Source organism: Hypanus sabinus, chromosome 13 (assembly GCF_030144855.1).
Source record: "Hypanus sabinus isolate sHypSab1 chromosome 13, sHypSab1.hap1, whole genome shotgun sequence".
NCBI classification, from domain to species: domain Eukaryota; kingdom Metazoa; phylum Chordata; class Chondrichthyes; order Myliobatiformes; family Dasyatidae; genus Hypanus; species Hypanus sabinus.
Genome location: NC_082718.1, coordinates 7,288,402 through 7,305,353, shown reverse-complemented (window position 1 = coordinate 7,305,353; position 16,952 = coordinate 7,288,402). Strand labels below are relative to the sequence as shown.

General features: G+C 37.1%; 1 protein-coding gene across 1 annotated transcript in view; it reads right to left on the bottom strand.

Annotated features, from left to right (window-relative positions):
• slc35b4 (solute carrier family 35 member B4) overlaps window positions 1–16,952 on the bottom strand; it is a 50,519-nt gene that overhangs the window by 12,757 nt on the left and 20,810 nt on the right. The window contains exon 7 of the mRNA XM_059987072.1: window positions 4,579–4,688. Within this exon, the coding sequence (XP_059843055.1) occupies window positions 4,579–4,688 (110 nt within the window). The remainder of the gene's footprint in view (window positions 1–4,578; window positions 4,689–16,952) is intronic.

The window sequence follows — 16,952 nt, the reverse complement described above, 5'->3', positions numbered from 1 at the left end:
GCCTGAGTGAAAATTGAGAGCACATTTCACGTTCTTTTGAGAATATACATAATATTGGTTTGTAAAAGACAAAAACTGAATGGTGACAAAATGTCTGAAGCTGTACAAAAAGATCTTCCATTACAATACTAGCGACATATTGCCAAGGATTCCTTGGTGGCCCAAAGTGATTATGACCTATGATCACTTACAGTGCTGCTAAAAAGTTTGTGAACCCTGTAGCATTTTCTCTATTTCTGCATAAACATGACCTGAAATGTGATCAGATCTTCACGAGATAGAGAACTCAATTAAATAACACAAAATCATTATACTTGTTAATTTATTAATTGAGGAAAAAAAAGGTCCAATATTACACACAGTTGTTGGAAAAAGCATGTGAACCTCTGGGGTAACACCTTCTGCAAAAGTTATTTGGAGTCAGTTGTTCCAATCAATGAGATGAGACTGGAGGTGTGGGTTGTAGAGGTGCCCTGCCCTACAAAGTCAGAGCTTGCTCTTCTCAAGAAAGATCTGATTATATAACCATATAACAATTACAGCACAGAAAGAGGCCATCTCGACCCTTCTAGTCCGTGCCAAATGCTTACTCTCACCTAGTCCCACCTACCTGCACTCAGCCCATAACACTCAATTCCTTTCCTGTCCATATACCTATCCAATTTTTTTTTTAAATGACAACACTGAACCTGCCTCTACCACTTCTATTGGAAGCTTGTTCCACACAGCTACCACTCTCTGAGTAAAGAAGTTTCCCCTCGAGTTACCCCTAAACTTTTGCCCCTTAACTCTTAACTCATGTCCTCTTGTTTGAATCTCCCCTACTCTCAATGGAAATAGCCTATCCATGTCAACTCGATCTATCCCCCTCATAATTTTAAATACCTCTATCAAGTCCCCCCTCAACCTTCTACGCTCCAAAGAATAAAGACCTAACTTGTTCAACCTTTCTCTGTAACTTGGGTGCTGAAACCCAGGTAACATTCTAGTAAATCTCCTCTGTACTCTCTCTATTTTGTTGACATCTTTCCTATAATTCAGTGTCCAGAACTGCACACAATACTCCAAATTTGGCCTTACCAATGCCTTGTACAATTTTAACATTACATCCCAACTCCTATACTCAATGCTCTGATTTATAAAGGCCAGCATACCAAAACCTTTCTTCACCACCCTATCCACAGGAGATTCCACCTTCAGGGAACTATGCACCATTATTCCTAGATTACTCTGTTCTACTGCATTCCTCAATGCCCTACCATTTACCATGTATGTCCTATTTTGATTAGGTCTACCAAAATGTAGCACCTCACACTTATCAGCATTAAACTCCATCTGCCATCTTTCAGCCCACTTTTCTAACTGGCCTAAATCCCTCTGCAAACTTTGAAAACCTACTTCATTATCCGCAATGCCACCTATCTTAGTATCACCTGCATACTTACTAATCCAATTTACCATCCCATCATCCAGATCATTAATGTATATGACAAACAACATTGAACCCAGTACAGATCCCCGAGGCACACTGCTAGTCACCGGCCTCCAACCTGATAAACAGTTATCCACCACTACTCTCTGGCATTTCCCATCCAGCCACTGTTGAATCCATTTTACTACTTCAATATTAATACCTAATTTACTAACCTTCCATGTGGAACCTTGTCAAAGGCCTTACTGAAGTCCATATAGACAACATCCACTGCTTTACCCTCGTCAACTTTCCAAGTAACCTCTTCAAAAAATTCAATAAGATTTGTCAAACGTGACCTTCCACACACAAATCCATGTTGACAGTTCCTAATCAGACCCTGTCTATCCAGATAATTACGTATACCATCTCCAAGAATACTTTCCATTAATTTACCCACCACTGACGTCAAACTTACAGGCTGATAATTGCTAGGTTTACTCTTAAAACCCTTTTTAAACAATGGAACCACATGAGCCATATGTCAATCCTCTGGCACAATCCCCATTTCTAATGGTATTTGAAATATTTCTGTCAGAGCCCCTGCTATTTCTACACTAACTTCCCTCAAGGTCCTAGGGAATATCCTGTCAGGATCCAGAGACTTATCCACTTTTATATTCTTTAAAAGTGCCAGTACTTCCTCTTCTTTATAGTTTCGATAACTTCCCAACTTGTTTCCCTTACCTTACACAATTCAATATCCTTCTCCTTAGTGAATACTGAAGAAAAGAAATTGTTCAAGATCTCCCCCATCTCTTTTGGCTCCACACATAGCTGTCTACTCTGATTCTCTAAGGGACCAATTTTATCCCTCACTATCCTTTTGCTATTAATATAACTGTAAAAACCCTTTGGAATTATTTTCATCTTACTTGCCAAAGCAACCTCATATCTCCTTTTAGCTTTTCTAATTTCTTTTTTAAGAGAGAATGCACCATGCCTTGATCAGAACAATTTTCAGAGGACTGTAGAAGAAGGATTGTAGAGATGTGTAAGGCAGAAAAAGACTATAAAAGCATTTCTACAGACCCGATTGATAATCAGAACACAGTAAGAGAAATTGTCTACAAATGGAGGAAAGTCTGTACTGTTGTACTATTGCTACTCTCCCTAGGAGTGGGCATCCTGCAAAGATCACACCAAGAGCACAACTTGCAGTGCTGATGCAGGTGAAAAAGACCCAAGGGTAACAGCAAAGGACCTGGAGAAATCTCTGGAACTTGCTAAAGTCTCTGTTCATGTGTCCACTGTAAGAAAAACACTGAATAATAATAGTATTAATGGAAGGACATCATGGAGGAGACCACTACTCTCCAAAATAAAAAAAAATTGCTGCACATCTCAAGTTTGCAAAAGACCACCTGGATGTTTTACAACTCTTCTGGGACAATATTCTGTGGGTAGATGAGACAAAAGTTGAACTTCTCTGGCAGAAATGTGCATTGCACGGTTTGGAGGAAAAATAGCACTTCGCACTAACACCAAAACTTCATCCCACCTGTGAAGCACTGTGGATGAAGCATCAATGGTTTGGGGCTATTTTATTGCCTCATGGCTTGGACAGCTTGTAATTGTTGAGGGAACAATGAATTCAAAATTGTATCAAGACTTTTTACAGGAGAATGTCAGGGGAGCAGTCCGTCACCTGAAGCTTAATAGAAGTTGGATAATGCAACAAGCCAATGATCCGAAAGGCAACAGTAAAGAAGAAAAAGTTGTTTTGGAATGGCCCAGTCAAAGTCCTGACCTTAATTCTATAGAAATGTTGTGGAAGGAACCGAAGCAAGCAGTTCATGCAAGGAAACTCACCAACATCCCTGAATTGAAGCAGTTTTGTAAGGAGGAAAGGCCTAAAATTCCTCCAGTCTGATATGGAGGTCTGATCAACAGTTACTGGAAACATTTGGTTGAAGCTATTGCTGTACAAAGGGGTTACACTAGTTACTGAAAGTAAAGGTTCACATACTTCTTAAAACAAATATGTGTAATGTTGGATCAATTTCCTAATAAATAAATGAGCAAGTATAATGTTTTTCTGTTATTTATTTAATTATGTTCACTTTATCTAGTTTTAGGACTTAGGTGAAGATCTGATCACATTTTAGGTCACATTCATGCAGAAAGAGAAAATTCTATAGGGTTCACAAACAATCTAGCACCACTGTATGTAATGTACGACAATCAGTGTACAAATTTTGCACATGAAGATACCACAAGGAATAACCACCTAATCTAGCTAATTGATGTCAAGAAGTTGAGGGGAATCACTCTACGTTTAATAATTGGGTAATTGGTAATCGGGTGATCTTACATCCACACAACATGGCAGATGTTGTAATTCAGGGAGCGCGAAGCGCAGAAACAAATATCACTGTGATGATTGTACGCTCTCGTATCAATTGTTTGGTGACAATAAAGTATTTGTATTGTATTTGTAGATAGGAATCCACTTACTGCTCTCCTGAAAAGAGATTATTCTGAGATTAAAGCATTCTCTCAGCTCTCCACAGCATCCCCCAGCTGGATTTGCATTCTGAACAGGGAGTTCAGAATCTCCTGCCCGATCTTTTCATTATGAGACAGAGCTTATGCAAAAGCTATCGGTGCAAACAACTTGTCAATATTATTTACATAACATTGAATGCCACAAAAGGACAGCTGTCTCTTGGGCAATGTAGCTATCATTTATGCATGAATATATGGTCATGTGTCGCATAGCTTGCATTAATATTGAACTTAATTCACTAATAAAGGTGAAGTGATATTGAAAATTTCCCAGCCTTCATTTCAGATATCACTGTAGCAACCAACAGCAGATTTCTTACAATTATTACTGCTGACAAAATTATACTAATTAATTACGGACCTTGCTATTTCTTACGGTTAAAGTAGTTGTTAGTGGCCAAATTTGTGGTAACATATCAACTAAAGTTGTTGTTTTTCCCATTTAAGAATCAAATTACTCTGATTATCTTTTCTAAACTTGACCTTATGAGGTTCTTCAGGCTTACAGAAACAGGCTTTTAAGAACACAAAACATCTTCTTCTTTACTCATCACCTAAATCAGAAGCAAGCCATTAGTGAGTTTAGAAATGGCACTCACGTTATAGAACAGTGCTTCCTTGGAGTGCTTCCCATACTTCTTATATAACGTTTCTTGAAAGATGCCCATTCTAGCTGACATGAAAAGTGCAAAAGTCAGCATAGCAACTCCTGGGAAAAAAAGGAAATAATTGGTTTCATTAATATTTTAGAACCGATCAAGATATTCAACACTACACAAGAGAAAAAAATGACTATTGAACTATGCAACTCACAACAGGTAAATTAGTTACTTGGAAAAATGTCTAAATCTGAAACTATGCACCATACGGACAAGTAATAGTGTGGAGCTATGCAGAGGAGTACCCAAAATTGATGCTGCCTGGCCTGCTGAGTTCCTCCATAATTTTGTGTGTTGCATTTGTTCACACAGTTACACAAGTGCTTGGAGAACATATGTCCAATAAACTTTACATGTCTCAGGTAGTGAATTCATTGGTGTTTGAAGCTCTCTAAACCAGAGTGAAAAACTAAAGAGGAGTAGGATATGGCTGCCAACCAACACGTTCAACCTTTTTTGTAATCAAGACTAGTTAGCAGGATGTAAATCAGAGTCTGAAGCTATAGCCTTGGGCCATATGGCTCAACAAGCAACAAGATAATCAGAGAAACCCTCCACTTTCAAATGCCTTTTCGAAGAAAGCATGAAGAATGTGACTGGCTACATTTTCTGAGAGTAGAGATTGCAGTCCTTTATTAAAACAGCATAGAAGGAATTTTGTATCTGATGTAAACCGCAATTTGTTCTCAATGTGCAAAAATTCTCTGGAATTCACAAAAATCTACTAAAATGTTGAAAACCTTCAATAAGTGGCAAAATTGGGCAGATGTAATGGGAGGATTTTGTTTAGTAGTACATTGGATATAAAAATACCAAAATATCAAAACATTGTGTTCTGATCTGAACATAATTGTATCCTCTGATGAACCTGACTGAATCCAAACACTGGATGCTTTTGGAGTGATAAATAACCCAAAGTGATTGATTCATGTATTTACCAAGCAAATTTCCATCTGCTGATTGAGCAGTGACAATGTGCAGTATGTATCTATATCACTGCTGAGGGTTCAGAACTAGCCTGGTCACTTGAGTCACCCAGCATTCCTTTCTGGGGCAAGTCAGTTTCAACACTGTCCATTTAGCATTTGTGATCCTCTTTCAATTCTTGCTCAATGTTGTTCTGGGCCAAAAAAGTGATATAAATCATCTCTGTTCTTGAAACTTATATGATGGTATTTTATTTTAAATGGATCTCCTGCGTACGGGTTAGAACCTGGAAAGCAGATCATAGGGACAGGTCCTTTGGCTCATAATATTGTGCCAAAGTAATTAAGGTAATAATTCAATTAAAACTAATCCCTTCTTCCGGCACATGGTCCATATTCCCCGAACCTTTGCATATTCATGTACCTACCTAAGAGCCTCAGACACCTCTATCGCATCTACCTCCACTATCATGCCTCGGAGGACATTCTAGGCACCCAGCAAAAAAAAACTTGCCCCACTCATCTCCATTGAACTCAACCCCACCCCCCACCTTAAATGCATGCCTAGTATTATGCACCTTGACACAACAGGATAAAAAAGATGCTGGATATCTACTCTATGCCTGGATCTTCGACTTCCTCACTGGAAGACCACAGTCTGTGTGGATTGGAAATGACCTCTCAGGTCAGCAGGAGACGCTCATGGAGTGAGCACTGTTTCAGATTCGCTCCATAACCTTTACTTTTCTTAACCTATGATCACCCTTATTTAACTTACTTCTACCTACACCAAAAGATCCTTGCTACTTTTTTGGACTTTTCTTTAAGAGTCTATTGTGAATTTTGAAGAAATGAGTACAGAAATGGCTTTGAGATCTAAAGGGCGAGACCCTGGGAAAGATTCTAACAGGAACGGAGAGGAAAAAAAGACCGATCCTAAACGTACTGAATTGACTTATGAAATGTTATTGGAGCTTTTAAATGAAAAATTTGAACAACGACAAATTTTCAAACAAGATATAAAGGCTTTTCAGGATTATATGGATAAGACTGATTCAGTAGTTAACCAGCAGCAAGCTCTAATCGCAACTTTGCAAGAGGACGCTTGGAAGCGAGACTTGATAATCGAAAAACTGGAGCAGAAGTTATCTTCGACGATTAAACAGGTGGAAACACTTAAAGCCAAGAGTGTCGACTTTAAAAATCGGTCCAGAAGACAGAACTTACGCATACTTGGTCTCCCAAAAGGTATTGAACAAGGGGACCCCTCGAAGTATTTTGCTCAACTTTTAAAGGATGTGTTCCCTTCTGTATTCCCAGACAGTCCTCTGTTACTTGATCGCGCCCACAGAATTATGCACCGATCATGGAGTTCTTCATCTAAACACCGGTTGTAATTGTTTGATTTCATTATGTGCATGTCAAAGAGCAACTTATTCGTGTGGCTCTGCGTTTAGGTATGGTCAAATTCCAAGAATTCGACATTCGATTAGTGGAGGATTTTAGCCCAGAAGTAATGAAGGCAAGGCTTCTTTTTAAACCTCTGATGTCCGAATGTTATGAGAAAAATCTAAAACCTGCGCTCTTATACCCTGCGAAGCTCAGAATCTTGCCTCCGAATGCACCACGTCATGTTTTTCTCTCTACATCTGAAGCTCGAAGCTTTCTGGATGAACATTATTTTACTGCTTGACTCTCGTTTTTAATAAATGAGTGATTTTGATCGTTACAAAACAGTTTTTGTTTCTGGCTATTGGTGTAGGTTTACTCTATATTTTATATTCTAATTAAAGATTTTTTTTCGACGTACTAATCTTTTTATTTTACTTATTTTAACCACTGTACTTTATCTTTGGTCATTATTATTAATCCTTCAAAAGTGAATTTTTTTTTACTAAGATGGCTGTTTCTTCTCTAAAATATTTTTTGCTTTCTTTTTGATTTCGCCACTTTTTTCTCTCGTCTTCTTCCTATAATGCATTTCTTATCACATTTTAAATTTTTTTGGTTTGTTTGGGTTTTAACCCAATTTATAAGTTACTAGTGATTATATTCTTCTTGGGATTTTTTTACTAGCAATTATATTAAGAAGTTTGTTTTAGTATAGTGATCTTTTTTTTTGGAGTTTGGATGGATCTTTTTTTCCTTTATATACGGAGTTGCCTTCTGCTGATATGGGGGTAGATTTAGTTTCATTCCTTTTTCTTCCCAGCCTTCTCCAGGCTTGGGAGGGCCTTTCTCTTTTTGGGTGGGGGTGGATTTTTTTTCTAAATCTATTGTTCTTTTTATCAGTTTTTTTTTAGTTTTTTCATTTGGGCTGATTTTAAACTACTAAAATGTCCGCGATGTCATCACTTCCGGGTCCGCCCCTTATTTTTGTTCCTCTTCCGAGTGCATGAGTTCGTAATTTGGTTAACCCTTTATATACCAAAGGGTTGATTTCAGAAATATGGCTCAGACCATTAATTTTGTCTCTTGGAATACTAATAGCTGAAACCATCCGATTAAACGGAAAAAGATTTTCAAAGTATTCCAAAGACTGAATGCACATATTATTTTTGTACAAGAAACTCATGTGAGGAAAGAGGACAATCAACGTTTTTTTAGGTTTTCGAGGGGTCAACAGTACCATTCGAATTTGAATGCTAAAGTAAAGAAAGTTTCAATTTTTATTGACTCCTCTATTGCATTTGTCCAACACGATATTATTTTGGATCCGAATGGTAGATTTTTGTTAATTACTGGGTTACTTATTAACAAGAAGGTTGCTATGGTTAATATTTATGCTCCAAATGTGGATTATCCCGATTTTTTTAAGTCCTTATTTACTTCTCTACCTAATCTAAATGAATATAGGTTAATAATGGGTGGTGACTTTAATTGTTGTTTAAATCCTTTGTTGGACAGATCTATATCTACTCAGACTTTACCCAATAAGTCGGCCACTTATATTAATTCTTTTTTGACTGATAATGGAATTTTTGATATTTGGAGATTTCGGCATTCTAAGGACAAAGAGTTTTCATTTTTCTCATGTTTATCATTCTTACTCGAGAACTGATTTTGTTTTGACTCTTGTTTTATTCCATTGGTAATTGGTTGTAATTATGACATTATAGCCATCTCTGATCATGCTCCAATGAAACTTTCTATTAAATTAATGGACACAGCTCCTAGTACTAAGCAATGGCGATTTGATTCTACCTTACTGCAAGATCCGGATTTCATTAAATTTATGAAGGAACAGATTGATTTCTTCTTTTCAACTAATTCCATGGATATTTCTTGCGGAACTCTTTGGGACACTTTTAAAGCATATATACGTGGACAGATTATCTCCCATTCTGTTGGTTTGAGAAAACGCATTAAGAAGGAAACTCTTTTATTGGTTGATAAAATTAAAGAGATTGACAAGAAATATTCGACTGCTCCTAGTAAGGAGCTTTACAAACAAAGGGTTGAACTTCAAATGGAACATAGTTTATTACTTACATCTTCGATTGACAATCAATTAATGAAAACCAGATCTGATTTTTATATACATAGTGATAAATCGGGTAAACTGTTAGCTAATCAATTGAAGAATGCTTCGGTTAAACGCCAAATTATTAAGATTCGTCAGCAGAATGGTGAATTGACAGTTAACCATGATGAGATAAACAAATCTTTTCAAGATTTTTATACCTCCCTGTATCATTCTGAATTCCCTCATGAGTATAATATCTTTTCTTTTTAAATCTTATTAATTTTAAGAAAAACATAGATGAAATATGAATACAAAGCGTTTGAGAATACATAATTAATAGTTTAACTAAACAATCAGATATATAATAATCAATATATAAGGCCTCCCAAACTCACAGTATTTATGTAAAAGAGACAAAAAAAGAAAAAAAGAGGAAACCCCCCCCCCCAAAAGAAAAAAAAAACTAACCAACATGGGCCAATATATAATGTTAAATACATACAGTAGTGCCAATAACTCCGAACCTCCATCCAAATAATTAAGGATAATAAAAGTAAGATTTAGGAAAAGACAATTTAACTCATATGAAAATGTTGAATAAATGGTCTCCAAGTTTCTTCAAATTTAACTGAGGAATCAAAAACCACACTTCTAATTTTTTCTAAACTCAAACAAGAGATAGTTTGAGAAAACCACTGAAATACAGTTGGAGGATTAATTTCTTTCCAATTCAATAAAATAGATCTTCTAGCCATTAATGTAACAAATGCAATCATTCATTGAAATGAAGCGGATAAACGGTTATTATCCATCACTGGTAAACCGAAAATTGCAGTAAAAGGATGCGGTTGAAAATTGTTATTTAAAACTCTTGAAATAATACTGAAAATATCTTTCCAATAATTTTCTAAACAAGGCCAAGACCAGAACATATGAGTCAATGAAGCAACATCAGAATGACATCTGTCGCAGGTTGAATTAACATGAGAATAAAATCGAGCCAGTTTATCCTTAGACATATGAGCTCTATGTACAACCTTAAATTGTATTAGGGCATGTTTAGCACAAATAGAGGATGAATTTACCAATAATAAAAATTTTTCCCATTGCTCAGTGGATAAAGGACAATGCAACTCTTCTTGCCATTCCTTCTTAATTTTTTCTGATACATCTGACTGTAAATTCATGATCATCTTATAAATGGTGGCTACTAAACCCTTTAATACGACTTTTAGTCGACCTTTTAGTCCGACTTTTCATTTCCTGGATTAAACTGATATATCATACTCCAATAGCCTCGGTTTTTACTAACAATCAAAGATCTCCCTTTTTTCGTTTATTTCGGGGTACTAGACAAGGCTGTCCTCTTAGTCCATTATTATTTGATATTGCTTTAGAACCCTTGGCAATTGCTATTAGAGAATCACCGAACATTTTTGGCATTACTCGTGGGATGGATATACATAAGTTATCATTATATGCAGATGATTTATTATTATTTATTTCTGATCCTGAGAAATCCATTCCTGCAGTTATATCATTGTTGGCTCAATTTAGTAATTTTTCCGGGTATAAATTAAATCTTAATAAGAGTGAATTATTTCCTTTAAATAGACAGGTTCCAATTTATGGAGATTTACCTCTTAAATTAGTTAATGACTCTTTTATATACTTAGGGATTAAAATCACAAAAAATTATAAGAACTTATTTAAGGTTAATTTTTTACCCTTAATTGATCAGATTAAATGTTTGTTCACTAAATGGTCACCATTATCTTTATCTCTGATAGGTCGGATTAATGCTATTAAGATGATTATTTTACCCAAGTTTTTATATAAATTTCAAGCGGTACCAATTTTTATTCCGAAATCTTTTTTTGCTAATGTTGATTCAAAAATTTCCTCATATATATGGCAGAATAAAAATCCTAGATGAGGTAAAAAAATATTTACAGAAGGCAAGGAAGGAAGGTGGATTGGCATTGCCTAATTTTAGGTTTTATTATTGGGCAGTTAATATCCGATATTTGATATGTTGGTTAAAGGATTGGGATTTATCTTTTAGCCCTCAATGGGTGAACCTGGAAATTAAATCTGTACAAGGATTTTCATTGGATTCTATTTTAGGGTCTTCTCTTCCCTTTGCTCTTTCTAAATTGCAGAAACGAATTGACAATCCGATAGTCAAACATATTTTACATATATGGTTTCAATTTTGGAAATTTTTTGGGCTGAATCAGTTTGTTTTAAATATTCCTATTGTATCCAATTTCTTTTTTTACCCTTCTATTATAGACCAAGCTTATTCAGCTTGGAAGACTAAAGGATTACTATGATTTTCCAATTTATTTTTGGATAATTGTTTTATGTCTTTTGAACAATTATCTAATAAATATAATTTGCCTAGATTTAATTTTTTTAGACATTTACAGATTAGGAATTTCTTAAATACTGTACTTCCTACCTTTCCAAATCTTGAGTCTTTGGGTATTTTGGAGAATTTGCTAGAACTAAATCCTTCTCAGAAAGGGGTAATATCAAAGCTCTACAATATAATTCTGAAGATACGTTCAGAGCCCCTCTATAAGATTAAAAATGATTGGGAAAGAGAACTTAACCTTACTATCCCTATTGAGAATTGGGATAAAATTCTTCAATTAGTCAATTTATCATCTATATGTGCTAAACATTCATTAATACAGTTTAAAGTTGTGCATAGGGCTCATATGTCCAAGGATAAATTGGCTCATTTTTATTCCTATATAAATCCTATTTGTGACAGATGTCATTCTGAGATAGCGTCTTTAACTCATATGTTTTGGTCTTGTCCGCTTTTGAAAAAATATTGGAAAGACATTTTTGATATTATTTCCACGGAATTGAACATTGATTTACAACCTCATTCCATTACTGCAATTTTTGGTTTACCAATGATGGACTCAATCCATTTATCTTCTTCTGCTTGTTGAATGATTGCATTTCTTACATTAATGGCTAGAAGATCTATTTTGTTGAATTGGAAAGAAATTAATCCTCCGACCGTATTTCATTGGTTTTCTCAAACTATGTTATGTCTAAATTTAGAGAAAATTAGAAGTGTTGCATTTGACCCTTCTATTAAATTTGAAAAGATATGGAGACCATTTATTCAATATTTTCATATGATGTAATGTGACCCTGTTCCAAGCCTATTTGTTTTTCCAGTTTTGATTTTACATATGTTGAGAGGATCGGAGTTGACGACACTGATGATTTTGTATTTTTGTTAGATATTATAAACAGCCCTTTTCTTTTTCTTTTTTTTCTCTTTATTAGTTATTAGGTTGTTAGATTAGTTTTTCTAGCATAATTTTTTTTTCTTTTTCTCTTTTCTGTTTTTTTTTAATATATTATGATATACCTAGTTTTGCTTTGTTTATATGTTACTTGTATCATTCATGATTTGGGAAGACTCATTTATATTGTAACTATTGCTTATGTATCCTTTCATGTTCAGTTTAAATTTGTATGTTTGTAATCCCATTATCTATGTATTAATCTTATTATGTTGATATCAATAATAATAATAAAAAGATTGGAAAAGAAAAGGAAAGTACCTCTCCTCCTTGCTGACAATAAATACCAATGCATCTCAAAGATGTCTGCTAAGCCCACTGCTCTATTCTCTCCACCCTCCCGATTTTGAGACTGGGCACAGCTCAAACTCCATCTGTAAATTTGTTGCTGGCACAACAATTGTTGGCAGAATTTCAGATGGTGACGAGGCAGCATACAGGAGTGATATAGATTAGGTGGTAGAGTTGTCTTGCAGTGACAACCTTACACTCAACGCAAGACCAAGGCACTGATTGTGGACTTCAGGAAGGAGAAGCTGAGGGAAAGCACATCAGTTCTCAGTGAGGGATCAGAAGTGGAAACAGTGAGCAGTTTCAAGTTTCTACGTGTCAACATCGCTGAGAACCTATCCTGGGCCCAACGTATGGATGCAGCTATAAAGAAAGCAAAACAGCAACTATATCTCATTAGGATTTTGTGGAGATTTGGTTTGTCAACTAAAACACTCTCAAATTTCTACAAATATATAGAGAGAATTCTAAGTGGTTGCATCACTGGTAAGCGGGGGGTGCACTGCACAGGATTGAAATAAGCTGCAGAAAATAAAAATATAGAAACATAGAAAACCTACAGCACAATACAGGCCCTTTGGCCCACAAAGCTGTGCTGACTATGTCCCTACCTTAGAAATTACCTCGGGTTACCCATAGCCCTCTATCTTTCTAATCTCCATGTATTTGTCCAGGGGTATCTTAAAAGACCCTATCGTATCCGCTTTCACCACCGTTGCCGGCAGCCCATTCCATGCACTCACCACTCTCTACGTAAAACTTATTCCTGACATCTCCTCTGTACCTACTTCCAAGCACCTTAAAACTGTGCCCTCTTGTGCTAGCCATTTCAGCCCTGGGGAAAAGCCTCTGACTATTCACATGATGAATGCCTCTCATCATCTTATACACCTCTATCAGGTCACCTCTGATCTTCTGCCGCTCCAAGAAGAAAAGGCCGAGTTCACTCAACCTATTCTCATAAGGCATGGTCCCCAATCTAGGCAACATCCCTGTAAATCTCCTCTGCACCTTTTCTATGGTTTCCGCATCCTTCCTGTAAGTGAGGTGACCAGAACTGAGCACGGTACTCCAAGTGGGGTCTGACCAGGGTATAATATAACTACAACATTATCTCTTGGCTCCTAAACTCAATCCCATGATTAATGAAGGCCAATGCACCATATGCTTTCTTAAACACAGAGTCAACCTGTGCACTCGGACCCCAAGATCCCTCTGATCCTCCACACTGCCAAGAGTCTTACCATTAATACTATATTCTGCCATCATATTTGTCCTACCAAAATGAACCACCTCACACTTACCTGGGTTGAATTCCATCTGCCACTTCTCAGTCCAGTTTTGCATCCTATCCATATCCTGCGGTAACCTCTGACAGCCATTTACACAATGCACAACACCTCCAACCTTAGTATCATCAGCGAATTTACTAACCCAACCCTCCACTTCCTCATCCAGGTCATTTATAAAAAATCACAAAGAGAAGGGGTCCCAGAACAGATCCCTGAGGCACACCACTGGTGACTGACCTCCTTGCAGAATGTGACCCATCTACAACCACTCTTTGCCTTCTGTGGGCAAACCAGTTCTGATTCCACAAAGCAATGTCCCCTTGGATCCCATGCCTCCTTGCTTTCTCAATAAGCCTTGCATGGGGTACTTTATCAAATGCTTTGCTGAAATCCATATCCACTACATCTACTGTTCTACCTTCATCAATGTGTTTAGCCATATCCTCAAAAAATTCAATCAGGCTCGTAAGGCATGACTTGACTTTAACAAAGCCATGCTGACCATTCCTAATCAGATTATGCCTCGCCAAATGTTCATAAATCCTGTCTCTCGGAATCTTCTCCATCAACTGGTCTATAATTTCCTGGGCTTTTTCTAATCCCTTTCTAGAATAAGGGAACAACATCCGCAACCCTCTAATCCTCTGGAACCTCTCCCGTCCCCATTGATGATGCAAAGATCATCGCCAGAGACTCAGCAATCTCCTTCCTCGCCTCCCACAGTAGCCTGGGATACATCCCATCCTGTCCCAACAACTTATACAACTTGATGCTTTCTAAAAGCTCCATCCTTTCATAATATCAACATGCTCAAGCTTTTCAGTCAGCTGTAAGTTAACACTACAATCGCCAAGATCCTTTTCCGTAGTGCATACTGAAGCAAAGTACTCATTAAGTACCTCAGCTATCTCCTCCAGTTCCATACACACTTTTCCACTGTTAAACTTGATTGGTCCTATTCTTTCACGTCTTATTAAAATTGGAAATTCAATCAGCTCCATCATGGGCACTAGCCTTCCTAGCAGCTTGGTCATCCTCAAGGAGCGATGTCTCAAAAAGGACCCCATCACCTGGGACATGCCCTCTTCTCATTGCTACCACTGAGGAGGTGGTACAGGAGGCTAAAAGCAAACACTTAACAATTCAAGAATTGCTTCTTCCCCTCTGCCTTCCGATTTCTGAATGGACACTGAACCCAAGGACACAACCTCATTTTTTATTCTCTTTTTGCACGACGTTTAATTTAACTTTTTAAAACATATTTCTTCCTGTAATTTACAGTTTTATTATGTATTGCAATGTGCTGCTGCCACATAACAAATTTCACAACATGTGCCAGTGATATTAAACCCGATTCTGACCTCTATCAGGCCTCAGCTGCTCCACAGGAAACAACAATTTGGTCTAGCCTGTACTTATAGGCCATGCCCTCTAATCCAGGCAGCTTCCTGGTAAACCCCTTCTACACTCTCTTGAAAGCCTCTACTCCTTCATATAATGGGGCAATCAGAACTGAATTCAATACTCCAGATACATCCTAACCAGAGTTCTATAAATCTGCAATATAACTGTCTAACTCAGTGTCTCGCAGGCATACCATATGCCGTCATTACCACCCTATCAATTAGTGCAGCCTAGAACCTAGAACCCTAGAACCAAAGACCCCTCTATAAATCAATTGTTTACTTCTCCAGGGTATTTTCTGGGAATATTGCCACCTGCGACTCAATCGCTTACACTTTTTGCCTGGGTCAGAAGTTTGTAAATTCAAGTTCCGTAGCTAAAAATTGACTAAGCCCAAAATTGGAACTCTATTTTTTTTCTCCACAGATGTTACCTGATCTTGAGTATCTTTTTGCATATTCTGTTTGTATTCCAACTCTTCTAGTAGTGGTGTTCTTCACTATTTCCAATCTGCTATGACACCAACAAATAATACAAGCTTTGCCATCTGTTCAATTGCATCAACTCCACCCTCATCAGTGATCATAATGAATATCTGTAACTGGACACTCAAGCAAACATTTCAGTGGTCTGAATACTTACTTTTCTACACTGGCAGCCAACTCTGAAAAGCCCTCGTTCTCTCTTGTGGTTCTTTCTATGTGTCCAACTCCTACTCAATCTGCAGTTTTCTCTCTCAAATGAAATCCTGTTCTTTTTCTGAGTCTGTAGGACATCTGCAACCCACCTTATGTCCTACATGGGCTGCCTGCCATCTTCTGAGACCTGCCCTTCCTTGCTCTTCTGCAGTGCATTGCTAACGCTGCAAAATCCAGGACCATCTTGTCACATTTTTCCAAGCCGTATGTCATACTTTCAGATTCTATGTGCTTGGATTAAAACTCCTCTCAATTACCACTGAGGTCATCACCAAGATGTGGCGCCTCAAGAACGTGGCATCCATCGCTATGGATCCTCACCATCCAAAACATCCCTTCTTCTCGTTGTAACATCGAGGAGGTGGTATAAGAGCCTGAAGACTATGGTGAACAATTCAGAAACAGCTTCCTCCTTTTTGCCATCAGATTTCTGAATGGTCAATGAACACCTTTTTATTATTCCTTTTATTTTGCACTACTTTGCAATATATAATAATTTTAGCTCTTTGCACTGTACTGCTGTTGCTAAAGAAATTTCACATTTATAAATCAGCAATAATAATTCTGATCCAATTTCTGGCCATGCACTATACCATCACTTTGATTCTCACACATAGATGCAAGCAAGGTTTCTCTCACTTTGTGCATTTATTGACAGGAGAATGAAGACATAAAATTCTTGAGTGCGACTGGGCTCCAGCCCTTAGACAATCTTTAGAAATCATTCCATCTTTTTGTGTTTAAGATACTGCTTTAATGCCACCTCCTTGACCAAGCTTTTGCACCATAGCCCATTGGGTCATCGTCAAGGTATTGTCTTATAGGATACTTCAAAATGTTTTATGTTAAAGAACAATTCAAATTATTTTAGAAATAAATGGCATGAAAAAGTACTCTTGGAT